The sequence below is a fragment of the Oryzias latipes genome, chromosome 16 (assembly GCF_053564925.1).
Source record: "Oryzias latipes strain Hd-rR chromosome 16, Olatipes_Hd-rR_3.1".
Taxonomy (NCBI): Eukaryota; Metazoa; Chordata; class Actinopteri; order Beloniformes; family Adrianichthyidae; genus Oryzias; species Oryzias latipes.
Genome location: NC_136252.1, coordinates 1,942,727 through 1,970,530, shown reverse-complemented (window position 1 = coordinate 1,970,530; position 27,804 = coordinate 1,942,727). Strand labels below are relative to the sequence as shown.

Sequence of the window (27,804 nt, the reverse complement as noted above, 5' to 3'; positions counted from 1 at the left end):
GTTGAGAGACAGCAGGTACGTTATAGCAGTGGTAAAAACAGGCTGGAAACATTCAGGTCTAAGCTACCAGTAAAATGGTCACAAGTGTCTTGCAGCTGTACTGAGATGGATTTACAGTATCAATAATCATGAAGAGAAAATAAAGGAACTTGTTGGTACTGATTTTGTTTTAAAAAAATTCTTTAACCAGATGTACCAAAACACTGAAAAGGTTTTATCTTTTGACTAAAACAGCACTAAATGATGATAAAAGCTGCTCCTATAGGCAGGAATAGGAAGAAGTGCAGTATGTGTGATGGTGGGTTAGATGGTGGTTTTGTTTCTTTTTATTTTGTTAAAATTTTGGATAATTATAATGTTTTAAATGACTATTAAATTTACAGCCTTTTGCTTGTAACCCTTGTGCTATCCTAGGCACTTTAACATTGGGAGTTGGGTCATCTAGACCCACTAGACAGTGCTCTGAACCATTTTTCTTCAATGATTTGTGATCTTCACTGGTGTCCATGGATTACATGAAATCTTTCCACCTTTATTCACCTTTGTCATGGTAGGGAGAACACCTCAATGGAAGGGGGGGGGGGGGGTCATCTAAGATAACACAAGGGTTAATATCACTTTGGCTGAACGACATTTTGGATTTTAGTTGAACATTTGGAGATGTTTAACAACAATAAATAAATCTATTCTATTCTATTCTATTAAACCACTAATTGATATCCAACACAAATATAATTTAAAATTAAAGATGTTTCTATTTTTACGTATAGTTTAGTGTCTTATTCTCTGAAAATCTTCCTAACACAAAGTTAATATCAAACAGCTGTGAGGATGGAGAGAAAGATGAGAAGAAAGAGAAAGAATCAGGACAGATGGAGGAAAGAAACAGGCTGGTCTGATGGTGGACGTTCAGGGCAAAGCCAGTTCAGAACAAGTCAGTCATTTTCAAATAGTATTCTTAATTTAAAAAACATGCATTAGCAAGATGTTTAATTTATTTAAAACAGGAAATAATTGATGCTTGGCCTTATTATGATTTAGTGGAGAAGAACACAGACAAGAGGTGAAGCAGACAGACGTGAGTTGGTGATGCATCTGATATCAGAGAGAGCAGAGATGGAGGAATCATTAAACTATTGAAGTCACAAAAACCTAGATGCTCATTCTGCTTTAAACTTCTGCTGAACACCTGTTCACCTATTTTGGAAAAACAAGTGCAGACACACATGACAATCAGTCCCAACAGAGAAGAACGAGGAGTGAGGTCCAGATGATGATGATGATGATAGAGAGAAAGAGAGACGATCAGCTGATGATGAAGAGGGAGAAGAACAGAGACGATCAGCTGATGATGAAGAGGAAGAAGAACAGAGAGAGGAGGGGGCTGGGGCAAGGCATTACTCAGAGGATCCTTCTGAATGGCCTTCACCACACAAATTTGGGGGGAATCATTGATGCACGGTTGAAAATAGCTCACAAAAATGTTCTGCTGGGTCATATCCAGAAGAAGTACTGAGAAGATGTTTAGATAGCCTTAGGAAGGGTGGATGGGAGCTTCTTTTATGTGCATTTGTTTTATTATGTGCATGTCTGTGTGATTGCGTGTGTGGGGGGTATTTTTTTAATGTGTCCGCATACCCCTATGAAATTCGGTAGTTGGTCCCCTGGTTCTACACTAACTAACCCCCCCGCGCGCACACACAATGACATTAAATAACGTAAAATAATTTGCTCTCCATAGAAATATATTATGTCAAAATCATACAAACATGAACATGTTGCAAAACAAAACAAACAAAGCCTGGAAATATTAATAATAGGAAATGACAAATCATATCATTCCATTTTCTTTGCTCTTTTGTCATTTTTTTAAGAGCTGGACTCCTGGCATCAAATATTTGGCATTTTCCTAATTTTGTGCAACACCAACAGTAGAACTCCTCCAAAAACCTTGATACATTCATAAACAAAAGACCTAATGTTTCTTTATGAAATCAAAAAGCGCAGCTGTTTTACTGCCTGCATTACCTCCTGTTTTTATGTCAAAGAGGTTATTGAATCCAGCTAAACGTCAGGCAGACGTAAAAAATACAATTTAGGGGGAAAATAAAGACACGTCATCAAAATGTCAACAATAGTTAATAAAGAATGACATTATTAGCATGAGTGAGTAATCTAAAGGCACGCCACGATCCAGGTATTGCGCAATCGAGCCTACGCTCGGTGTTCACCTCGCTGCCTGCATGCGTGCTCCACACCCCTCCCCTTTTTCTTCACACACATTTGTGGCGCCTTCTCAAAGACAGGACTGTGCCCAGCTACGGGACGCCAATTCGCAGATTTTTAGGCTGTTACAAACTCTGTGATATAACAGGTAATAGTAACAATAGTGGCACAAATCTTTTTTTTTTCAAGCAGTGAGATGCCGCCCCCCCTTTAAATTAAGGCAGGCCATATGGCCTGTGCCTAAAACCGCTACTGGGTCTACAGTCTCAAAAGCTTCCTTGAGAATCTTAGCAGAATTCACATCAAGACAGCAGTTTGTGGATTTGAGTGATTTGACAATTTGAGCAAACCACTGGAAGTCCTGAAATCCAGTGAGGAACTCTCCTGTTGTAGAGGACTCGAAGATGTGACGCCAGTAGAATGGAACAAGTGCTTCACTGATTGAGGAGGGGGCTTTGATTTCAAAAGTTATGGGGAAATGACCTGAGATAGCTGTCTCAGATATTTCAATCTGTGAGTCATCTTCATCAGATCATTAGCAGCACTATCAGTTGTACATTTTTGAATTTTTTTAGAGGGGAAATAAAAATTGTTTTTCAGTTTTTGTTATTCAAAGTCCCCCTCTGATGAAAATCGTGTTTTTTGAGTTTTTGACACGTACGTGTGGCATTTTTCTTATGAAAGAGAACAAATGTAATAAGAAATCATTTCATTATAAGAGGTCAGGCAGGCAGGGTCAAAAGCAGGGATGAGATCCTCAGAGGAGAAACAGGATAGTCAAGATCCAGGCGAGAGTCGAGGAAGGCAAACAGAGTCGGAAACAGGGTCAGGAGACAGAAGATCAGGTTGGTATTCCAGAAAGCAGCTTATGCTAGCTCCCACGGTAAGTTTGAGGCTAAGGAAGTTGATAACCTCAGCTTTCAGTTCCAAAAATGGAGGTGTGTTTCAGGGTATGTCAAGTTGCCATAGCAACTCATGCTCTAAATATAACCTGGTCTGGAGCAGGTTTAGTTGAAGGTTAGTTTGTTTTCAGAGAGGTGAAGCAGCATGGCGTGTCCATTTGAAGATGATTTAGTGGATGAAGACTTTTCTACTTTTTCCACCGTGAGAGGGTGATAAGACCACATATGGATGTTGGAAAGATAAACTTTTTTACTTTGATCTAACTTAACCCTTGTGCTATCCTAGGCACTTTACATTGGGAGTTGGGTCATCTAGACCCACTAGACAGTGCTCTGAACCTTTTTTCTTCAATGATTTGTGATCTTCACTGGTGTCCATGGATTACATGAAATCTTTCCACCTTTTTCCACCTTTTTCACAGTAGGGAGAACACGTCAATGTACGGGGGGGGGGGGGGGGGTCATCTAAGATAGCACAAGGGTTAATTATTTGCTACAGTTAAGATAAATCATTTTTTTAGTTCAGTCAGTTTACAAATAACAAATAGTTATCAGACAGTTATTTTCCTTTCATTCAAATTAATTCAATCAAGTAGGTGTAACTTTGGCGCTGCTGTGAGATCGGCACCACAAGGAATTGTGGGATACCATTGCCTTTGCCTGTCTGGACAGATTTGGGTTTAAGTGTGGGTTTTTGACCAAATGTGTTTAGTTGTTTAGCTGTTTTACTGTGTTTTGTTGAGTTATTTGTCCTGTTATGTTTAACTCTTTCTGCACCATGAGTGAGAGGATGATGAGTTTATTTAGCACCACTAGTGCTTAATGGTGTACTGGTACCTGGCGCCTTGTCAAAGAGAAATAAAAGAAGCATATCAAACAAGAGCTTGGGTCTTCAGAGGTTAAATCATTTGTTTTAAGAAAAGTTCCACAGCTCAATAGCTGCGGTAACATTGCTAAATATCGGATCGGATTAGAATTGTGTACACGGGCCCCGAAAAAAGTGATCTAATTTTAACAAGCGTTTCCATACGCCACACCTTCGGTCGCAACAAATCCTTTGGACATGCGCAGGGCTCTCTAAAATACTGGAAATGGCCGTAGAAGAAGAAACGTTGAGTTCCATTGTAAACAAAGAAATCTGCAGCATAGAGCAAGGCGATCTTCTAAACGTGCTATAATTGATTTTATGATTATTAAATAAATAAATATATATATAAATAAATATGTTTGCTCATAGAGGTATTTTTAATCATGCTTTTTTTCTAGGCTGAATGAAGCCGGAAAAAGGCTCAGGGTTTGGTTAATACATGTCAACAGAAACATTTAGCCGTGGATGAACTTCAATGCTGCAATGTGCATCTTTTTTTTTGTTTTTAACTTGTCCTGTCCAACAGCTGGGCAGGCAGATGAGAGCTGACGGCCTCTTGTGTTGGACATATTTTATTTTAACAATAGGGGATTATTAATCTTCAGACAAACCAAAGGTATGTCTGAATAAACCCCTTTTGTAATTGAGGCCAAACTTTATTAATTTCAATAATGTTTGAAAATATTTGGTGTTGGACCGGACGGAAAAGAAAAGAAGGGAAGAAGAGAGAAGGATGTTAAAGAGAGGGGGGGGGGGGTAAGAGGGTGATAATTAGAGGGGGGGGGGGGGGGGGGGTAAGACCATGAAGCAGCATAAAGCAACAAGTTTAGTGGTTGTTTATCATTACGGTAAAGTTCAAATGTAGTACAAAAAGGGCGGGGCCTGTCCACACACACACTCAAATGTTATCAACACACCTGCTAGCCGCAAAAATGTCCACATGTCAACATGTACACAAAACCGATAGTGTTCACAAACGCATACCTATGCCTTTAAACCAACTGGTGTGAAATATTTCATTCATTCAATCATGCAAACTGTTAGTGCAAAGGTGAGCTAACACCTGTGCTCAGGTGAGTGTTTATATTCTTCTAAAATGGACGGTGGAATGTGAAAAGAAGGAGGGAGTGTGTCCAGCCATCCCCACCCCAAGACCCCCGCCACCCGGCAGCAGGCAGGGAACAACCACCCCCCGGGCGACGAAATCCGCCACCCAGGCCAGGGCCAGCAGGGCCGCCGCGAGGCCCCCAGAGCAAGAGAGCAGGGAGGCACGGAGGGAAAGGGAGCGCCGCCTCAGCCTAACCAGAAGAACAGCCCACCCGCCACGCCGGGGGAGCCAACGCAGGGCCCCACCCGAGAAGGGCCCCCACAGCCCCAGACGAGCAACCCATCACCCCTCAGGAGTTCCGGGCATCCCCCCGCCCCAACCCCAGGTGTGACGACGGGACCGAGGCAGCCAACCGGCCGGGGCAACCACCGATTGCCTCAGCGGAGACCCGCCAACCCCCCAAGGTCCCGTGCCAATAGTGCCCCCCCCCAGAACGCCCCCCCCCCCAAGCAGGGCCACCGCCAACCCCCCCCAGCACAGGCAAGGGGACCACCCCCCAAGCCAAGCCAGACCGCCACCCCACCCCACCACCACGTACCCCCACACCCAAGCCCAGAGGACCACACAGCGCCCCAGCCCGCCCCACCCAGGCACCGGCCCCCCATGCAATGCATTGTGCATCTTGACTAAACGTAAATATGTGGGGATAACATCAGCCTTTATTTTTTTCTGGACACGGTTGTTTACACGGTTTATAAGGACTGCGCAGCATTTCTCCATTCAAAAGCCGTCTCCGTTAGCTCACACGCCGTCTTAAAGCTGCTCCTCTGCTCCGAGACACAGTCCTCCAGGGAGACGCGGTGCTCCTGAGTCCGGCAGCTCGCTCATGCAGAGCAGCCGGACAGACTGCGTTCTGAAACCTCCTTCAAAACACCCTCCACTGCCCGCAAACACGAAGCCACAAGTCCGGCTGCTCTGCTCAGAGACATGCTTCGCATGGGTGGAGCAGCTGCCGGTCCTGTTTGCGCCCTCTGGAGCGCCACATCGTCTATGCATGACGTTAAACCCAGAGCAGTAGTGACACACGTTGAGGAATAAACTGTTTATATGCACCATAACCCACCTATCTCAATCGGAAAGAAATTTTGATCCGAATGAGTCCGATCGGGTCAGAGTATTCCAAACAGTGTGATTACGTGACGCATTTTTATTCTGATCAGGCGTTCTTTCGATTACATTTGTGACTGCAGCTATTGTTGTAGACCTATCTCTGTGGTTAAAGGAAAACAAGGATGGCCCCATCTTGAAGTTACTCAAAACACAGGGATGGGGGGAAATGGATTCAAGCTGTTGCAATGTTAAAAAAAAAACTTTTTCCTTTTTATATTGGTTTACCGGTACTTTATTTTTCATTTTTAAAGCCTTTTTCTATTACTGTTTCTTTTATTACAATTGGTACTTCTATTTAAATGATAACTAAAATTAAGAAATACAGGCAGAACTACACTAAACATAGAGAAAAAAGTTTTTTTGTACCATGAATTGATTTGATACAGTATATATTCCTTTAAACCCTGTCCTAAAAATGTGATCATTTTCCATTTGAAACATTTAAAACCAATTATAAAACAAAAATACTCTAATTTTAGCGTTCTCTTACAGGTTGTTGCGCCCCGGTCTTTATTTTGGGAGAAGATTGACCTCAACAAAATGAAGAAATAACAAATTTTAGATCAACAATATTTAATTAAATTTACAAATTCAATAATATAGGTTTTTCAGAGAATTAGGCCGTATGTGAACCGTATATCCCAACTCCTCCAATTGTAGGGGCTTTTGGAGGGGTAGGGTAGGTTTTTAAGGGCTAATCCTGGCAGCGGAGGGATGCTCTGCTGCTGATGTCATTATGCTTTTTATTTTAGCGCTAGCAGCTCCCCGCTAACGTAGCTGACCTGTGACTACTGATGATGTCATTGAGTGGGAGAAACGTCCGAAATGGAAGACACTATTTTACCCTATACCTATAGGGAGAGTAACAGAACAGCAGACAGTTGTCGTCTCACTGATGATCACCTAGAGTGAGAATCGCAATATATTTCACACATACCTGACACAGAAGCATTCCGTCTTCATCAGAGTCATCACCAGGTGCTTTGGGTGTTACGTGCATAAACAGATGACTGTCACTGGGGCGGAGTCACCCGTCAAAGTTTGAAGGGTGACTCCGCCCCCCGCTGTCCGTCTGCTGCTGGAGGATGTTGCTCCTTGTGTGGGAGAGCAGGAAGGCCCCTCCTCCCGATTCATAGATGTTTGGCTGTCTGATCTCTGCTGCCTCCGTGATCTCTCTGCTCTGCTCTCCCACACAACGTCATCCAGCAGGCGGCGGACAGCGTCAAAACATGGCAGGCATGTTTCAGAGATGTTAGGTGTCTGATAGCAAATGAAATAAGAACTTATGAGTTTTCATTTTGTGGCCACAAATGAGTATTTCAGTATCTTCAATTTGTATTGCTAATTTAAGGGCAGCAATTTTAGTTTGTTGCCACAAAATACAATTTTTGCACACAAAACACCAATTATAGTTCACAAAATACATTAGTATTTTTTAAGTTAGCATTTTGTGGCCACAAAATAGTTTTTTTGTATCATCAATTCCTACTACTGATTTCTACCCAAAAAATACAAATACTTGTTTTAAAAATGTTTGTACTTACATAATGCTAATTTGTGCGCATAAAATGCTACTAGAATACTACTTTGGTGACACCAGATCCTAAATTATGGTCAAAAAATGCTAATTTGTGTGCACAAAATGCTAATTCATGGCCACAAATAGTTTTCAGAAATGTTTAACAATGTTTTTTTCAAGTCACCCAGACGTTACAGCCAGCAGTCTCTCAAGCAAGCAGCTCATAGATAAATATTTGTTCCAAGAATTCTGTTTTGTTTTTCACTCTTGCTCGAGTTTTAAACCTCCTGCATCAACTATTTTCCCATGGGATTTAGCAGCGAGATTTCTCCTGCAGCTAAACTTCAGCCCAGTTCTGATTTCACCTGCTTACAGCATAACAACAGTCAGAACCTGTCGGGCTTTGTTTCAGTGCCCTGTGGTATCCCACCACAGCTGTCCCACAGCAGTCTCCTCTGGCTTACAGCATGCAGGCTGCAAAGATTGTTTTGGGTTACTTATAAAATTCAAGGGCAGGAATAGTCAAGGTAAAAATGAAAACTACAAATAAATTAGCCAGTTCCTGCATGTAATTTGGGATAGCCTTAAGCCAACTTCCTCTTACTGATCTGGATTCTTTGTGTTGCATCAGAGAAATCTGTAGAATATTTGAGAAAAAACATTAGATTTTTGTTTTCTTATCCAGAAGTAAATATACTTTTCATCCATTTCCTGCTTTATTTTTATTTTTATTTAGGGTCTTACTTTTACACACTTTGTAAAAAAATCAGTGTTTATTTATAATTTATCTTTTGGAATTTGTTCATTAAGACCCCAAAGTGTACAAAATTTCTGAAGCAACTCTTAGATTTGTATTTCCTAGGTCTATGGACCGATTTCCTTTTTACATACCAAAAAACCCATTTCATAACAGTTGGAAAAAAAACCAAAAGATCAAAACTTGATCCAACAAGTTGAGCTTGGCTTTTAAATTCATACCAACATGTGCCCTGTACATCCTGCATTTGCCCACACACGGGTCCTGCCACCTGTCTGCAACCACGCCTGCTAAAGCTTCTTTCATTAACTAGCCTATATGTCTTCTTTTTCTATTCCCCATTCCATTTCCTCGACCTTGGACCTTGTAGATTCGGATTAACAGGGAAGTAAGTACTGAACTGCTTGTTCTTCTGCCTGCCATCGCTCTATTATTACAACCCCCCACCTCTTTTCCAACTTTCTTTCCACTGTCCTCTATCCACAAGTGCTGGAAGGTCAGACTTTAACTGAATGTCATAAGTGGCCAAAAATCAAGACATCTAGACGTTAAGGCACCAATCCTGAGCAGAGGAGTGGTGGTTTTGTGCTGATAAAGTTTGGCCAAGGCCGAAGGTATTGTGGATAGTATGGCTCATAGCAGTGGTCATTCATCTCCATTTCAAGCACGTCCAAGTTTTTCTCCCAGAATGTATTTAAAAATCCATCAGTGATGCTGGTGGACAACAGAACCACAGCCTCTGCAGAAAGCAGTCACCCCTAGAGCTGCATCACGTTGGTTCAACGAGAGCTGGTTTGCTCCCATTGTTTCTGACCTGTCAAGAGAGTTCTGATTGTTATGTAATTGTGGCATCAATTATCCTTCAACCTGCTACTGTTAGCCAACCCTGAGCCACTCCAGTCATGGGATTCAGCAGTGGCATTTTCATAAAACTACAGACGTTGTTATCTTATGCAATCTGCTCGTAGGAGGATCTTGTTTGTACGGCCTGAAAGTGTTTACTTGTCAAAGTCCCCTGAGTGCTTGTGGTTGGATTCAGCTGCTTCAAGGCCATTGAGTGGGAATGCTTCTTCATTCATGTCCACCTCATTCCCACCGTGTGGAAACATCTGTTGTCTGTATCAAAGCCGGTCACCTCCTTTGATAGACAGGTTTTCAGATTACTTTACTGTTTACTGCATTTTTTATGTGCCATGCATTGATGTGAAGTCTGTGTATTATGGTTTTTTTTTTGTTATTTTTACTTGAGTGGACGAAATGGCGGACAAACTATATGTAGGAGCATAATCTACCAGTGAAGCTTTTTCAAAATTAGACATCAAACAAATTTAGATAAACCCAGCCAGCTGAACGCACTTCCTTAGGAATACGTCAACAGTTTTTAAATGGAGGTTATTTAAAGATGTAGTCTGAGGAAATTGTGTTTTTTTGTAATGAAAATTCAGCTTAAAATGGCATTTCTGAGTGTTTTGTTTGTATTCCAATTGTTGTGAATCAGGAGCAGACGACAAAATGCTGTTTGAAAAATCTTGTAAGTGTGACTTAAAAGCTACGACACAAGCCCCCTGTTCCGCTCCGTTCTGATGCATTGTAGACGACTAGATCCATGTACTTGTTTTCCTCATCCAATCTGGCTCAAAACAGTACGACTGGATAGCCCCAAAAGTGCTCCCCATTTTTGTTGCACCGGTAATGTTAGTTTAGCGGTGAGAGGGACCACACAATGTTAGCAGGGCGTGTAAACAGATGGGTGATGGGTAAGGGTGCGGGCTTCCTCCACACCAACAGTCACACAACGCAGAGGTGGGTTTCTCTGCAGACACTATGTCCTAGAAAGCTACGCAGGTTTTTGATGTTTGCTAAAAACTGCATAATCCTAATCAAAAGACCACTGGGAAGGATTTTATAACAGATCCAAAAATGATCGGAGTGGGACTTTAAAGTTTGGGGCAAAGACATTGTCTGGACTCCATTGCAGGAAAATGAAACAGTCTAGGTCAGTAGAACAGCAGTGGAAATAAGGAAGAAAAAGGGCGAGACAGAGAGCCCCCACCCCTACCCCGACCCCCACACACTGTACAGCTGCCCCTGAGGTAAAGGTGTTTTACTCAGCATGTCATCCTGCTTTTCTCTTTCAGGGCTACCATCGATCCAACCACTTCATCGCCACTCAGGGTGGGTATCCCTGCAAGGCTGTGGTGTGTGTGTGGATTCAGGGAGCGGGGGGCCGTGTGGTGTTGTTTACTAAACTAAGGATGATACATCAAATCAAACTGTAACTTCACTCTCTGTGACATGTAGTGCAATGGTTTATACAGAGGGAAAACTCTGTTAGTCATGTGTAAAGTCCCCTCTTAAAGGCCTGTAGAGGGCGCTATTCTCTTTGCTGACCAAAGATCCCAAGTGGCTTTTTTTTTTGCGAAATCACAGAAACATGTGTTTAATGTAAAGTCTCAGTGCTTCTAATGGAAAACTGAAATGTCTCTGTTCTTCCCAACAGGACCCAAGCAGGAGACTTTGTATGATTTCTGGAGGATGGTGTGGCAAGAAAACTGTTTCAGCATCGTCATGATCACTAAGCTGGTGGAGGTTGGCAGGGTATGTCTTTGATGGAAATGTGTAATACCAAATCTCACAGTGCATAAAAAGCAGCATACTAAGCTTTTCTGGGACCGTTTATTTTATTCACTCACACTAATGAGTTAGAGGGAACTTTTGCAGAAAGTTCGGTTAAAAAGATTGTAAATGTTCATGCTTACATGCTCTTCAGAGCTGTGATCCTGAAACACTGAAAAGTTTCATTGGTCATGGTAAATGGACACACCCGTCACTCATGCCATTGTATACTTCATGTCATCACATGATCCCAGTGTGCAGAGTGGGAGAAAGCCACTGTGCCTACAAGAAAAGCATGTCGGCAGAAAATGAAACAGCTCTATCATACTTTTCCAAAAAAGTTTGTGAAAAGTTCTGTTTTTAATGCAACTTTATTGCAGTTTAGTTTAGAAGTAAAATGGGTTTCTGACTTTGATGTACTTTTAAGCACAGTAGGTTGTTGTTTTCTTATTATAGGGGAAAAGTCAGACTATCTGTTGACTGGTGTTAGATTCAACCTACATGGCATTTAGACGGGAATGACACTGACTCTATAACCATCCGTCTAGTATTACTGTGCACTTCTGTCTGTTTAGTGTCAGTGGGAAGGGGGGGGGGGGGGGGTGTCTCATGAGCTTATTTCAGCTACCACAGGGTGAAGGTAGGCTGCACCCATTGACTGTGGAAGAACTGGACCGAGTGAACGTGCTATCACTCACAGAAAATGGCTTACTTTCCGCCAACAAAATGAAGACAAATAAGTCGCCTTTTTATGTGATGTGGGCCGTGGTGGAGCCACATGACGTCAGTAACCAGTGATTGGTCGGAAATCCGTCGATTAGACACCTCGATCATTGGACGTGTGGGCCAGATGGCACCACGTACTGTTTTTGAGGCAGTTTATATCACATCACACGGCCACACACAAATAAGCATTAATATTTGCTGCAAGAGAAAAATTAGAGTCACCAATGAACCTATGAATGATGGCTAACTGAGATGAAGCTGCGCTTCTCACAATAAAAACAAAACAAAAAACACAACAAGTCCTTTTGAGGCCCTGCAGGCTTCACTGTTCTTATTCAAAACATGCATAACAGCATAGTTAAACTATAAAAAGGCCATTTGTGTGCAACAACAAGTGTATTCAGCTAATACATTTTATCCAAGTGGATAAAAAAAACATGATTGTTATTAGCTTAAATTTTATGGACTGCAAACATCCTTGAGCTGCAGAACGAGCTGCCTCTTATCCTTTATCTTTGAGACAAAAAAAGTATGTTTTCAACTGTGGAACGTTAAAATGATGCAATTTTCTCCCTGTAGCCTTTTATCCAATTTGCTTCTCCATTCTCACATTTCTGGAAGCTGACAATAAATGAGAAGTGGTCTCTGTGTCTCCATCTGAATAACAACTCCATTAAATGAGAAAAATTACCCCTATTATGTCCAGTGTTGTTCTAGAAAAAGAAAGATGGCCTCTTGCTCCTTGAGCCATCCTCCATTATCTGATTAATTGGCTCTCTCTGTCTTTGCCCAGCAGGATCAAAAATATGTAATTTTTTCCTACAGAATTTAATGGGTAAAAGCCACAACGGTATGTCTTTATTCTGGGTAAATTGACAGCAAAATGATGCTGAGAGCCAATGCACAAAGCAAACATAAGTCCACAGTATCTACAGTCTACCTGCCTTTTTTCCCTTTTGTGTCAAATATAACTCACTCAGAAATGTTGTTGGTTTGAATGTCAGGAGCATGCAAAGCTCAGAGCTGCTCTGGTTTATAACAGGTGAAGTGCTGTAAATACTGGCCTGACGACAGCGAGATGTACGGCGACATCAAAATCACTCTGCTAAAGACGGAGACTCTTGCTGAGTACACAGTCCGCACCTTTGCCTTGGAGAGGGTGAGCTTTTTTTTTTTTTTCTTCTTTTTTTTGGCATGCAAAAGGGATCTGTCTGCAGATCAGATGGCGCCTGACATCACTGGCCGGAAGCGGAAATTATAGAATAATTCTAAAAGGAGAAGACCCTATTCCTAACCCTAACCTTCACCCCCAAAGTGTTCAGAATTGTTGAAAACACTTTTTTACAGCTTAAAATGGGGGGAAATGTTACTGTTGATGCTGTTGATGTCTGCAGCCAAGTCCAAGTCTTTTTTTTTTTTGCTTAATCCATGAGTCCAGCAAATGCTACTGGGAGGTTAAACTGGGCAGTCCTGGGAGCTAGAGTATGCCTGCATGCCTGCCTGAGTGGCCGGCAGGCAGGCGGGAAAGCAGGGAGTCCCCCCCACCGCTCGCTCTGGCATTCTACTGGGTGGCAGGCCTGGTGGGCGATTAGCAGGGGTGACAGTGCACGCTATGCGCAGCCCAGCCAGCCCCCCTGGTTATGGGCAAGTTTGAGAAGCACGTGCTTCCGGTGACACTGCTGCCTGAGTGGCCCACAGGAGAGTGCAGCCAGGCTGCTAGATCCCAAATAGGGCATTCAAGACTTATTTCCACTAGTTCAATGGTGCATCTCCATTGTGTTGACAAAAAAATAGAAGATTTAATAACCAATTGGAATGTTTCCATCACCTCAGTCATGTCTGCTTCTGCCGACCGTCCCTCCATGAGAGTTCAAGTCCGTTGACACATCATTTTGTGGTGAAAAGCTGGAGAAAATGGAAACAGGTCTGGGTTTCAAAATAAAAACTTCCCGACTGGGGGATCCAAGGCCACTCAGGCAGCAGTTTTTCCCAGTAGCAGGCGCTTTTTAAGCCCTGGCCCACGGAGCAGGGGCCGCCATTCGTTCAGCCGTGGTTAGGCCACCTGCGCTTTAGAAATGTCCTGCGGAGAGCAGAGCATGAAACTCAGTAACCACTGCCTTATCTGTCCTAGTTTTGCATTTAACACAACAAAGCTTTCTCCTCACAAAGATTAGTGTACTCTTACTATGTAGTTTTTGAGTATTTTTAACTGAATATATAGTAGAAGTTGTCAACTTCGAAGGTGACTAAAGTGACTTTGGTGCATAAGTCCAGACCTTCTTGTTCTATACATTCTGCACTGTCACCTATAAAAAAAGTATTCGGTCTAAATAAATGCAGCTAGTGTTATTACCTGTCAGAGTAAGAGTGAGGCATAAACGGCACAGATAGTGACTTGACAGGATTTGGCCTGATGAGGTACACATGTTAAACTGACAGGAATTACACCCAGCAGCTGCACCAGTGCCCTTCAATCTTCCCAGCATGGCTTTTTCCATGTTATGCCCGTGGTGGCTTCCATCCTGTCATTCTCACGGGAAGATTTCTGACTGGAGAGGCTCAGAGCCTCACTGGCACAAACACAGCATTATCATCACACTGTCACTGTCACTGTCACTCTCTTGGCGGCTGCTTATTCAAATCAGCTCATATTTGGGGACTGGTTCAAACTTGTTTTCAGACAGATTTTTTTTCCTCCTTTTGCAGTTTCTTTGCATTGACTTACTTTGTGTGTACTGAGGAGGAAACGGCTGTGTGTCAACAGCAGGCTCCTAGTGTAAGGCAGAAGGCTTCCAGCCCCCCCAGAGCATCACTAATTTCTCCCTGCAAATCTGTCACACTGCAGCTGCTTCTAACCTGCCATTCCCAGAGGTTCTAATGTCAAACGAGACCAAACCCGCCATGCAAATGTCCTAAGCTTGCCACAATGAATCCAACATTTGTACCAGCTGCAGGAGTCTGGACTTTTATGGGAACAAAGTTTAGATTTAAATTTTGCTAAAGTGTTAAAGCTTGTTAAAGTAAAATATGTCCAACACAAGAGGCCCTCAGTTCTCATCTGCCTGCCCAGCTGTTGGACAGGAAAAGTGAAAAAAGAAAATTGAAGTCTGAATGAACTTTAAAGACAAGTCCAAGGGTTATGCAATTATTATTATTATCCAATGTGTGTGTGTGTGTGTTTTATTTACCAGAGAGGATATTCCACCAAGCATGAGGTCCGTCAGTTCCACTTTACATCCTGGCCTGAACACGGGGTTCCTTATCATGCAACTGGACTCCTGGCTTTTATACGAAGAGTGAAAGCCTCAACTCCTCCTGACGCCGGTCCCGTGGTCGTCCACTGCAGGTGGAGGACTGCTGGATGCCCTGCTGTTAGCTCTCACCGCATGGATTCAGATAAAAATATCAATGATTACCTCATTTATATTAGATTTGGATTGATATCATATTTTTTGAGTCCTTTAGAAAACTCAGTGTAAGGAAATGACTTCAAAGCGTCTCAGGTACATCAGTGCAGTGTTTCCCAGCCCAAAGCATCCCCCCAATTAAGAATCCAACAAAAACTCTGCTTTGATGTCACGGTTCCCCAACCAACTTTTGGGTTTTTTGCTTGTCACCAGAAAACCAGAGTCACCATGTCAGGCTTTTTAAACATTTGAGGATACTAGTAGATAATAATACATTTTGATTTGATAAACTTGATAATTCAGATGAACTCTGACAAATAGTATCAATTGGTTGATAATCCACATGTATGGCAGTAAAAGTGATAGTTTGTGGCTGAATTTTAGTATGTTTTAATGATAAAAGTGAGACTCCAAAAATAGTTTTTAAAACCACTGGTGGTTCCCCTTCCTCCTGTGTCTTTATCTCTTTTTCACACTCTGAATATCAGTAGAGGAGGGTTTCCAAATTAGAGGTTTCATGACAAAAAACAGTATGTTTGTGAAGAAACAATGGATGGTTCACTTTCATCTCCCCTCTTTAAAACCTTCAGACAATAAAGTACTTTGTGTTAATACATTTTTACAAGTTTTTTTTATCACAGAACCTTAGCAGATGAATATTTAAAACACTTTGTCCTAAACAAAATCTTCATTTATATCGAAGAACTGGCAGTTGTATTTAATTCAGTGTTTGCTTTTGAATTTAATGTTGAGATGTGGAAGTAGGTGTTTCTTCTGAGGGGCAACGAGGTGAGACTTTTCTCTTTACATCCTCAATTCAGGATCTGTTCACAAGCAAAGCCTAACGTTGTGGGTTAAAAAGAAGAGAAGAGAAAACTCTTGAGTGGAAAAGGCTTCGAATGGATTCTGCTGCATTGAATATATGTGTCTGACAAAATCGTTGCATCTTTTGCATGGTTTCAGTGCGGGGGCAGGGCGGACCGGCTGCTACATCGTGCTGGATGTCATGTTGGACATGGCAGAGTGTGAGGGCGTGGTGGACATCTACAACTGTGTGAAAACCCTGTGCTCTCGTCGCATCAACATGATCCAGACTGAGGTCAGTCAGACTTCCATCTCTAACCAGTCTGTGCAGATCTGAACTGAATGAATCAATGACAATGATCAGAAAACTCTGTTTGACTTTCAATTTACCCTGAAAGTGAGAAAAAAAGTTTCTGAAAGGCTTACTCCTAAACTAACTTCTGACTGGAGGAAGGTAAATTATTTAAAGGAACAGGTGTAAGATAGTGTCTTTAATTAAATTATTTTTAAAAGTCCTAGTATAATTAAATGTGTTTAATTTAATATTGTAGATGTGGCATCTCAACTCAAATATTGTGGTAGTATAGTAACATTTGTTTTCATTTTGCATAATGCCTTCGCCCACAAGTGGCCGGGATAGGCTCCGGCAGCCCCGTGACCCCGAAAGGGATAAAACGGTATAGAAAATGAATGAATGAATGAATAATTATGTTAATATTTTACTGTACCTGTGTGGTTGTGTGGAGCTCAGAGAGGACAGTTATTGCTGTGGTGAAGAGTTACTGCAGCTGTAAAACTGACAGAAGGTTAAAGCTCCACAAAGCACTCTTCACACTCCATCTAAAAAAGGTCAATCCTGTCCTTTTTTGAGCAGGTTCTTCTAAAAGCACTAATATGCTTACAGATAATCTAGCCTCTATAATCCAAATCCAGTGTTAAAATCCAACTTTTTTGAACAGAACGGAACGGAACAGAACAAAAAGCAGGTCAAGATCTAAAACCAGAACAAAAATAAGAAACAGGCTCCAGGCAAACCTGTAGTTTTGTTCATTCTGGCTCCAAAGGACTGTGAGGATAGACAGGTAATGTGGAGAGTGGTCAGTCACCTGATAAATAAAAGAGGAGAGAAGAAGGTGGGAAAATGGCTAAATATGCTAAATACACTTGTTCATTAAAATAAGGGAGATAAATGGTGAGATCACATTTTTATGAGAAAAAATAAAGATTTTTACCAGGTTGTAGTTATTGCTTATTGCTAATTGAAGCTCTGTAAACACACCTATATGTGCTTTTCGGGCTGCCACTGTTACAAACAGACAGGCAGACGGCTGGTTCCATGTACAGCTGGTTTATTGAACAGACGGGAAGTCAGTAGAACTAAGGCAGGGTTGGGCAGGCAGAGGTCAAACATGAGCAAAGCAGCTTCAGGGGTCAGGCTTCGGTTATTGTAGGTCGAGGCAGGTGGTAGACAAACAGAGTCGGGTTCCGAAATCAGAGCAGAACCAGTGGCAGGTTAATAGAAGATCTGGGGCCTCATTTATAAACGTTGCGTACGCACAAAAGAAGGCGTACGCCACTCTCTACGCAATAGTTGAGATTTATAAAAAGCAAACTTGACGGGAAAATGTGCGGTCCTTCACGCAAGCTCTGACCCAGGCGTACGCACAAAAACGGGTGAAATGAGAAACGGCGACGCCGTCGGCAGATGGAAGAAACACGTGAAAGTGAAAATGACAATACTGCCTCTCAGAAATAACATGAAGACTTCACAAAGAAAGTCTGACAATTAACAGCTACACAAACACCCGTTTGATCGATCAGCAGTGAAACAAACAAAAAAATCAAACGAAAATTACAACAGAAATTCAAATGAACACATATTTGCAAAAAGAAAAGTGAAATATGTTCTGCAATATTGGCATGTTGTGCAATTCATCCTCATAAATAATATAGTTAACAGAACGAAATAATGTAGAAAACTGATATTCTCGTCAATGTGTCTGTCTGGAGGAGCAGATATAGGTGCAATTAGATGGACAGGTGGATAGATAGAGAGAGATGCATTAATTGTCCACTGGGGAAAGTTGTTTTCATGTTAAAACATTTCTTCATAAGCTACAGAATTATGGTATTCATGCATATGCCTTTAGTTTGTTTTATTTTTGTTAAAACAATGTATGGCGTATGTCTCAACCATTCAGAAACCAACAAGAAATTACATTTGCGCTGATCAATTTCCCATTTCCACGTCGATTATTCCCGACATCTGTAGCTTGTCAGATGTGATTAAATAGATGGAAATAAAATGCCCCATCACAATGCGTAATGACGCACAATGGCGGATCTTGCGCTCTTAGAAGATGTGGCAAATGGAAGAATTCAGAGTGAACGCATCTTTAGACAGCAAGGAGACTTGCTGGCAAACGAGGACGAGTGGTTTATGAGCCGGTTCCGACTTCCTCTGCGGGCTTTTGGGGGTGTGTCACCCGGTGCATCTGGCGCGTCGGCGTCCCCCTCCGCCTCAGTCACCACTCCACTTAAGGGATTCCCCAATTATTGCTGCCAGTCTCTCATCAAGAGGGGTCAGCTCTGGTGTCCCCCCCCACCCCCACCCCCCCACCCGTGGCAGACACACTCTGGCGATGCAGCGGCAGACGTTTTTTTGCCTCGACTTTGATGTCCGACCATTTCTTTTTTATTTCGTCCACGGTCCGAGGTTGTGAGGCTACAGCATTTACGGCGTCTGCCACCGTTTGCCGCTCACGTGCCTTTTTGGCATTAGAAATGCCCACACTGTGCCCTCCAAACAACATTTTTCTCCTCTTTTCCACCTCGCCAAAGATAACTTCTACTTCCCATTGAGTGAAGTTATGTTTTTTTCATTTCCTCTCGGTGTGTGCCATGGTTTCGCAATCAATGAATATTCATTTGTGGGCGTTTCACGGACTATTTATGGGCAACTATGGGCGTGTCATGAAGCCGCAAAAGCTGCGCTGCATTTAGAATTGGTTGTGATTTATAAAGGGAAAGATGCGTAGGATGTGCGTGCGCACTGTTTTATAAATCCGAATATTTCTGTGCGTACGCACGTCCTATGTTTCATCCGTACGCCACTTCTGACGCAAATCCTACGCAAAGTTTTATAAATGAGGCCCCAGGTCTGGATGTAAAAGCATTAGATATATTATATAAAAATCAAAACATTTCTTACCCAAGCTCAGGTCCTCTACCAGAAGCCTGGGAGCTTGAGGGTCCTGCAGTATCTTCAGCTGTTCCTAGCACTGCGCTTTTCTGGACTGGTTTGGGGGTTACTGCCCCGAGTGCTCCAATTACCACAGGCACCACTGTCACCTTCACTTTCCATGCTTTCTCCAGGTCTTCTCTGAGTCCCTGGTATTTCTCCAGTTTCTCATGTTCCTTCTTCCTGATGTTCCCATCGCTTGGCACTGCCACATCCACCACAACGGCTTTCCTCTGTTCTTTATCCACCACTACAATGTCTGGTTGGTTCGCCATTACCATCCTATCAGTCTGGATCTGGAAGTCCCACAGGATCTTTGCCCTCTCATTCTCTACCACCTTCAGAGGTGTTTCCCATTTTGACCTTGGAGTTTCCAGTCCATATTCTGCACATATGTTCCTGTATATTATTCCAGCCACTTGATTGTGGCGATCCATGTATGCTTTCCCTGCCAGCATCTTACACCCTGCAGTTATGCGCTGGATTGTTTCAGGCGCCTCCTTGGACAGCCTACACCTTGGGTCTTGTCTGGTGTGGTAGATCTACACCTTGGGTCTTGTCTGGTGTGGTAGATCTGAGCCTCTATCGCTCTGGTGCTCAGGGCTTGTTCCTGAGCTGCCAGGATGAGTGCTTCAGTGCTGTCCTGTAGGCCAGCCCTTTCTAGCCATTGGTAGGACTTCTTGATATCAGCCACTTCAGTTATGGTCCGGTGGTACATCCCATGCAGGGGTTTGTCCTCCCATGAGGATCTGTCCTCCAGCACTGTATCCTCTGCTCTCTATTGCCAGAGACATTCACTGAGTACACTGTCAGTTGGGGCCTTGAGCTTGATGTATTTATACATCTTGGATGTTTCATCCTGGATAGTGGCTTCTACGCTCACTAGTCCTCGGCCTCCTTACTTGTGGATAGCATACAGTCTCAGGGTGCTGGATTTGGGATGCGTAGCTGTTTATTGCCTGGGTCTTATTTTTGCCATTGAGTTGGCTTCTCAGGACAAATGACATCCCAAAGTCAGTACTGTAGATCCTGGTGGTGTGGATCAGGGAGTCAATGTCACGCTCGCTCTTAGCATATAACTTGATGTCATCCATGTAGATGAGGTGACTGATGTTGGCCCCATTTCTGAGTCGGTATCCATAGCCAGTCTTGTTGATTATTTGGCTAAAGGGGGTTCAGACCTATGCAGAATAGCAGTGGGGACAGAGCATCACCTCGGTATATCCCACATTGGATGGACACTTGTGCAAGTGGCTTCCCATTGGCTTCAAGGGTGGTTTTCCACAGCTTCATTGAGTTTCCTATGAAGGCTCTTAGAGTCCTGTTGATGTTGTACAGCTCCAACCATTCAGTAATCCACGTGTGTGGCATTGAGTCATAGGCTTTCTTGTTATCAATCCAGGCTGTGCACAGGTTGGTGTGTCGTGACCTGCAGTCTTGAGCAACTGTTCTGTCAACCAGGAGTTGGTGTTTGGCGCCTCTGGAGTCTCTACCAATGCCCTTCTGTGTGTTGCTCATGTTTTGATCCATGTGCTTATTGTTCTTGGTTGCAATGATGCCAGATATGAGCTTCCATGCAATGGAGAAACAGGTTATTGGCAGTTAGATGGGACTGTTAGATGGGATTTGAGGGATCCTTCTGGATCAGGATCCTTCGCCCTTCCGTTAGCCTTTCGGGATGAATCCCATCTCTAGCAGCTGGTTCATTTGGGCTGCCAGGCGCTCATGGAGTGCAGTGCTCTTTCTCCTATATACTTTTCCAGTACTGTTCAGTTTCTAGCCTTGGTGGGTCTGATCGGCTGTTTTTTCACCCTGCCACTGAGTGTACACTTTTGCAGGTTGAGTTGCGAAGAGCCTGTTTATTCGTCTGGCTTCATTGTCTCTTGTGTGCCTCTCCAAAAGATGGACATCGTGACTTTGCTTGATTGCAGGGCTCATTAATTCTTCACTCTGACTCATCACTCACTCTGTGCTCATTTTTCGTTGTGGTAAAAATATCTGCCCATTTGGAGCTCCATCTTCCAACTTGCTGTGTTTTATAATGCAGCTTTCCAGCCCACCAAGGTTTTTCCTCAAAATGGGTTTTAGCATTAAATTATAATCAAACTCTGTGAAGCCCACTGTGTTCTCCAGCATTTTCAAAGGAAACAGAATTCCGACTGGGAAGAACAAAACTGACCTCCTGCTGACTTTAATTTTCTCCTCTGCTTAAACTGCAGTTTTAAATGTTCTGGCATGTTTTTCTTAAACCCACACAAAGTCATGTAACCCTGTTGTCTTTTGCAGGAGCAGTATATCTTCATCCATGATGCCATTCTGGAGGCGTGTCTCTGCGGCGACACCTCCATTCTGATGAGCGAATTTGCTGTCACTTACAAAGACATGTTGCGAGTGGATTCCCAGAGCAATTCTTCGCCGCTGCGAGAAGAGTTTCAGGTGAGAGTGGGCCCAGCTGGGATTCAAATAGTCAGGGATGAGTACAATTGTTCTTTTAAGCCTTAGTCACATGCACTGGTACGGGTGCTGCGGGTCTTTAAGCTATCTGGGCGCACAGAGAGTTGTAGATAGGAGTGGCCTCAGCAATGGGGCAATAAAGTATGTAGTCAGCCACCTTTTGTTCAAGTTCTCCTACTTAAAAAGATGACAAAGGCCTGTAATTTTCATCATAGGTATACCTCAACTATGAGAGACAAAATGAGAAAAAGAAATCATATCAATTTATTTGTAAATTATGGTGGAAAAGAAGTATTTGGTCAATAGCAAAAGTTTAACTGAATATTTTGTTATACAGTGATCCCTTGATTATCGCGGGGGTTACGTTCCAAATAGAACCCGTGATAAGCAAAACCCGTGAAGTAGAAACCTTTATTTTTTTACAATTATTATACAATGAAATTCACTATTATACATTGAAAAGAAAGAACAAACCATTTAACAGGCTAAATCAATTGTTTTTTTAACAAATAAAAGTACTTTAGAAACGTTTTTTCAACAAATAACTTCTGTAGTGTGCTGTCAAATAATAATTTCAATCATCGATAAGAACAGAAGGCTTTAAATTGCGGAGATTAGCCCCGCCCACCGCGACCCGAGTGGATTAAACGGAAGAAAATTTAAAATGATTATGAAAAAAATAAAAAAGTACAGTGGGACAGATAGTGACACCGGTCTTCTTTTTCACTGCTCTTCATACTGAGCCGCTGCATCCTCTGCAGCGTTTTTTCCTTCTGAAGCCCGCGGTGCAGCTGCAGGTGTGTTTGTTCGGGGGAGGAACATAGTGATAGGCAGTTGTTGTCGCTCTTTTTTCTTCTTTGCTAAAGATCCTTATACACCGACATGCCACCATCGATTATGTTGGAGAACTGTAATGAACGGCTCATCAAAGGGTCCCATTCTTGAGCTACTCGCTGAGTGACTTTTTAGCCAATCAGAATGCAGAACACAATGCACAATCCAAATCCGTGAAGTAGCGAAACCGTGAAAAGTAAACCGTGATATAGCAAGGGATCACTGTATACCCTTTGTGGGTAATGATATCAGTCAAACGTTTTCTGAAAGTTTTCACAATGTTTTCACAAACTTTTGCTGGTATTTTGGCCCATTCCTCCAAGCAGATCTCTTCTAGAGCAGGGATGTTTTGGCCTGTTGCTTGGCAACACAGACTTTCAACTTCTACCAAAGATTTCTTATGTCCATATCTAAAACACAATAACTCACAACACAACACTTTAACTCACAACACAATAAGTCGCAACACTTAAACTCAAAACGGAAGCCCCTGACGAGTCTTCATTAGCAGCTTATATAAATTTAGACATTTATTATTTTTTGAGAGATTATTGATTTTTAAAGAATGGTCTGAATGCTCTGAACTTGCACTTTGTTGACGGTCCCTTGGCAGCCGGCTCACTGCATGTCTGCATATACTGCAGGAAAAGAACACTTCTCATCAAAAGGGAAAAAAAACATCTTTTTTCTTTTGAAATGCATTTGTAGTTCACTCTCTGTGTTAATACTAATTGATTGAGGTACTTGCTGTGACATTTGAACGTTTATCAGAGGAGTTATTGAGGCCGGAGGTCCGATTCTGTGAAGGTCTGTCAAACTTTTCCGAACTGATATTTTTCTTATTTTCATGGTGACAATAATAGAAATAAAAAGGCCCCCTAATTTTATTTTTGTTTTTATTTCCCCCTCTCTGGTTATTGAGGGACATCGAGTCTTCAAAGTGGGTCACATAGACACATAAACATGCGGAAGGAAGCGGCTTACAGACAGACGGCTCTCAGATGGAGCTGGACAGAGGCTGCAGGAGAATCTTTGAACCATCTTATGAACCCTGAATAGAGACGTTACCGATGTTTTAGCCTAGTTGAAACTTTAGAATAAAAGCACTTCACTTGTATATTTACTAGTACTTCCGTTTTAAGTTAAAGTTTTGCGACTTATTGTGTTGTGTTGTGAGTTGTTGTGTTGTGAGTTGTTGTGTTGTAAGTTAAAGCGTTGTGTTGTAACGAATTTTAGTATGTTATTTTGTGTTGTGTTGTGAAATCTAAAGTGTTGTGTTGTGACCCTTCTGGGCCACCGTAATTTTGCCATTACCTATATTTAAGCTTAACTTTAAGTTTTTCAAAAGTGAAAAAAATCTGAAATTGAATGCAGGTAAGTGCTGATACGATGCCTGTAGGATGGCCACATCAATTATGCTCAAACTGTCAATTTGTTGTATTTTTAACAGGGGACACGCGACGGGCGCACACTTATGACATGAACAGCACTGACAGGCTTCCTGTGCAGTGCGCTGATTCGTGGGGGGTTGAAAAAGAGCAGAAATCTGTAGGATATGTCTGTGTCTCACCTACTTCAACTGCTTACTCGTACATGTTCCTTAAGTGTTTGCTACAACCTGACGCCCACAGCATGCCTGTAGAAAACATTTTTCACATTTTCAACTTATAACCAGGTTGTCTACCATCGTGAAATTGACAGATTTTTTACTTGCAGACAGCCCGTGTCCTCCTGTAAGGGTAGTTATGACTAAACCCACATACATACACATCTGAACGTGGGTGCTTGAACGTGATTTTGGCATATGGTGACCACACAGGACTGTCGCTACCCAATACTAATGCATGTACTCACAGTTGGAAGAGGCTTGGTGCAAAATGTCGAAGCGTGTTGTGAATCTTGCTCCAGGCTTTTTCTTTCACAGCTCTTTATGAAAGAGTTGGGAAGAACTAAACGGATTCGGGCCGGCTGGGCACAAACCACAATAATTCATTTCTCCTTCATGATCAATGATCAACTGTTTGGCATTTCCATGTTTTGAAATTGATACTACCCATATGTCATTAATAAAAATGTGTCCCGGACTGGTCTAAGTGAACTAGTTCAATGTAAGTTCAATGACCATGCATTTCGTACGTACAGCCCGAAAAAACATACATAACAACGAGCAAAACATGAGAATTTTGAACATGGAAGCTTGAAACAATCATTTACGCACTTTTTCATAGACTGTTCATTGAAAGTGCTTGAATCCATGCTTCCGAGCCTGCTGTGACTGTAGCATAAGGCTTTGGTTGTTTCAACATGAAGAGAGATGGTTTCCATTTTTGTCCTGTGACTGATGGGCCTATTAAATTTCTCTCTGGGGAGAGCAGTCAGAACAATTTATTAAATTTTGATTAAGTTCCCACAGACATTACCTGCTTCTTCCCCCTCCATCGCCTCAACACCATACAACTCAAAATGAAACCGATTTGGCGCCTCCATTCATTTCCATCCACACAGCACTGAAAGACTACGTGTGCATTGTTCACGATTAAGGAGCAGCGCTGTAGGTGGTGCAGCCCTGCGCTTACAAACTGTTCCCATCTTCATGAGGGAGGATGTTTCTTTGATCTGGTGAATCCATCTGTCTGTCACTGATGCTGAAAGGCTCTCCACCACCCAGTGCGCTCTGCCTTATCCAACAGCCAACCGCCGCACTGAGATCAGACAGTTATAGATCTATTATTGATGCTGTTTATTAGGCATCCAAATATCTTTACAGTTGATCTAAAATATCTGGTGAAATTAATCCTTTTTTCTTTCCTTGAGTTTCTTTTTAATCTTTTTTATGAACACTATCAATCGGCTTTGCCAGACATTTTTTCCTTTATTCTTGCATTCCTGGTTTGTCACATCTCAAATCTTCCTTTGCTTTGAGTTTGTTTTATCGTTGCTTGAGTTCTTGAACATTCCCTCTTGCAGACACTCAACTCAGTGACTCCCCATCTGGATGTGGAGGAGTGCAGCATTGCTCTGCTGCCCAGAAACCGAGAGAAAAACCGTAGCATGGACGTCTTGCCGCCTGATCGTGCCCTCGCCTTCCTGGTGACCACAGAGGGGGAGAGTAACAACTACATCAATGCTGCACTTGCTGACAGCTTCCACCGGCAGGCGGCCTTCATAGTGACCCCTCATCCTCTGCCCGGGACCACAGCAGACTTCTGGAGGCTGGTCTTTGATTACGGCTGCACCGCAGTGGTCATGCTGAACCAGCTAAACCAGTCCAACTCTGCCTGGGTAAGGTCTCTGCCAGATTTGCTGTTATTTTATTATTTGTTTTAAGGTCATGTGATTTCTTCTTTTCTTCTTCACTCTGTGTCTTACTGTGCTTTGAATAGGTTCCTTCATGCTTTTTTTGTTAGACTTTGATCCTCAAACATTGGCCTTTGAAGAAAAGACTGGATCCTAGCTTTTCTAGGTTGAAAGCCCAACAACTGTACTCTGAATTCTGACACATTCCTTGCGAGAAACTTGTGTCAAAACTGATGTGTGTACGATAATGGGACAAAAAAAAAAAAATTAAATTAGATCAACCCGTTCCCCGCGACGTTCCAGGCGACGGCACGGCGGAGCGCGGCTGTGGCGGACTCAGCCCACTGAGTGACGGCTGGGTCTGCGCGAGCGACAGGCGTGCTCCACCGTCGGTCGGCGGGATCCTCGCTTCTCCATCCTCCGCGATGCTAGCCGTCTGGCCGCTGAGCGATGGCGTAGCGCGGTGTCACACCGCTGCCAGCCGCCGAGTTCCGCGGAGGAAGGAGAGGCCGAGGATCCCGCTGGACGAAAGCATAGCGTGGTGTCGTGGACCCAGCCGTCAGTCAGCGGAATCCTCGCTTCTTCTCTCCTCCACTGAGCCCGGCGGCTGGCCGCGGTGTTGCTGGGTACGCGACACCGCGCTTGTGCAGACCCAGCCGTCGCTCAGTGGGCTGAGTCCGCCGTGCCGTCGCCTGGAACGTCGCGGGGAACACGTTGATCTGATCTAATACATTTTTTTTTTCAAATGTTATTCCATTTAATTTATAATAAAGCTGCTCAATGGGCTCCGTGCACGTAACTAAGGAGTTCTACTTCCGCCGCCTTGAGTGTGAGGCCGACCATTTCCGGCTTGCGACTTCCAAAGCGGCGACACGGCAGATTTTGATTGCGAAAGATGGCATATTTCACCCGTTGTCTACAAGGTCTCCCAAAAATCGACGTGAACGACATCTATAGTATTGTCGACCAGTGCGTGGTTACATGGGCAAAATATCGTGTCGAAAAAATATAGTGTCGAAAAACCGGAAGGGAAATGTGTCCCGTTAAACAAACCTTTGCTGTCTCAGACATATTTATGCAGCAGCTCGGTAATATACGAGGCGATCTTTCAAACGTGCTTTCATTAATGTTATGACTATTATGAAGTGCCTGTTCGCTCATCATTTTATATTTAATCCTTGTGGTCAGTGCTTTTTTTGTGGAAGAAGTACGGAGCTGGAAGAAGAACCCAGTGTTAGGAGAGGCTAACAACACAGGCTAACAACATCAGCCTTTTGATGGATGCAAATCCAGGATAAACCATGTGGGAAACGCTGCAATCTGCATCCTGGCTGCACGTAAATGTCTGGGAATAACATCAGCCTTTATTTGTCGGGGCACAACTAGAAACACAATTCCATGTGTCGTGATTTTTTTGAACAGTTTCTAAGGACAGAGAGGCATTTCTGCTCTAACCTCACACACACTGTGTGTGCTCTGCTCTGCCCTCGCGAGTCCGGCAGCCGCTAACCCAGATCGGCGGGTCGGCTCGCAGTCCGAATTCTCACACATAACAAAACAACAAAACGCACACGTAACAAAGCACCCTCCCCTCAAACACATTAATAAATCCAGCTGCTCTGCTCAGAGAGGTTCACTCGGTCCACTGGCATCGGAGCCCGAACGCAGAGCTCGGATGCCGGGTCCAGACCTCAGTGGACACGCATCCCCCCCGCATCTCCCTCGTGAGGGGTGAAAGAGAGGGGAGACCCAGCGGGGCGAGAGCGGAGCGGGGCTTTGCGCGGGGCGTCCGCAGAGCAGCTGGTCGGTCCCGTATGAGCTCCAAAGCTTTCTTTCAGTGAAACACCGTCTCTGCATGACGTAACCCAGAGCAGAAGTGACACACGATCGGAATGAACCGTTTACATGAACAGCGATCGGTATAACCCACCTATC

General features: G+C 43.2%; 1 protein-coding gene across 4 annotated transcripts in view; it reads left to right on the top strand.

The window, feature by feature from the left end:
- Positions 1 to 27,804, top strand: part of ptprub (protein tyrosine phosphatase receptor type Ub) — a 318,361-nt gene that overhangs the window by 253,457 nt on the left and 37,100 nt on the right. For 2 of the 4 annotated variants that reach the window (XM_078932871.1, XM_078932869.1), the window contains 8 exons: positions 8,861 to 8,878; positions 10,629 to 10,665; positions 10,991 to 11,088; positions 12,875 to 12,991; positions 15,024 to 15,178; positions 16,203 to 16,338; positions 21,571 to 21,720; positions 25,540 to 25,854. In XM_078932871.1, coding sequence (XP_078788997.1) covers positions 8,861 to 8,878; positions 10,629 to 10,665; positions 10,991 to 11,088; positions 12,875 to 12,991; positions 15,024 to 15,178; positions 16,203 to 16,338; positions 21,571 to 21,720; positions 25,540 to 25,854 — 1,026 coding nt within the window. The remainder of the gene's footprint in view (positions 1 to 8,860; positions 8,879 to 10,628; positions 10,666 to 10,990; positions 11,089 to 12,874; positions 12,992 to 15,023; positions 15,179 to 16,202; positions 16,339 to 21,570; positions 21,721 to 25,539; positions 25,855 to 27,804) is intronic. The other 2 variants (XM_078932872.1, XM_078932870.1) reach the window with 1 other exon arrangement.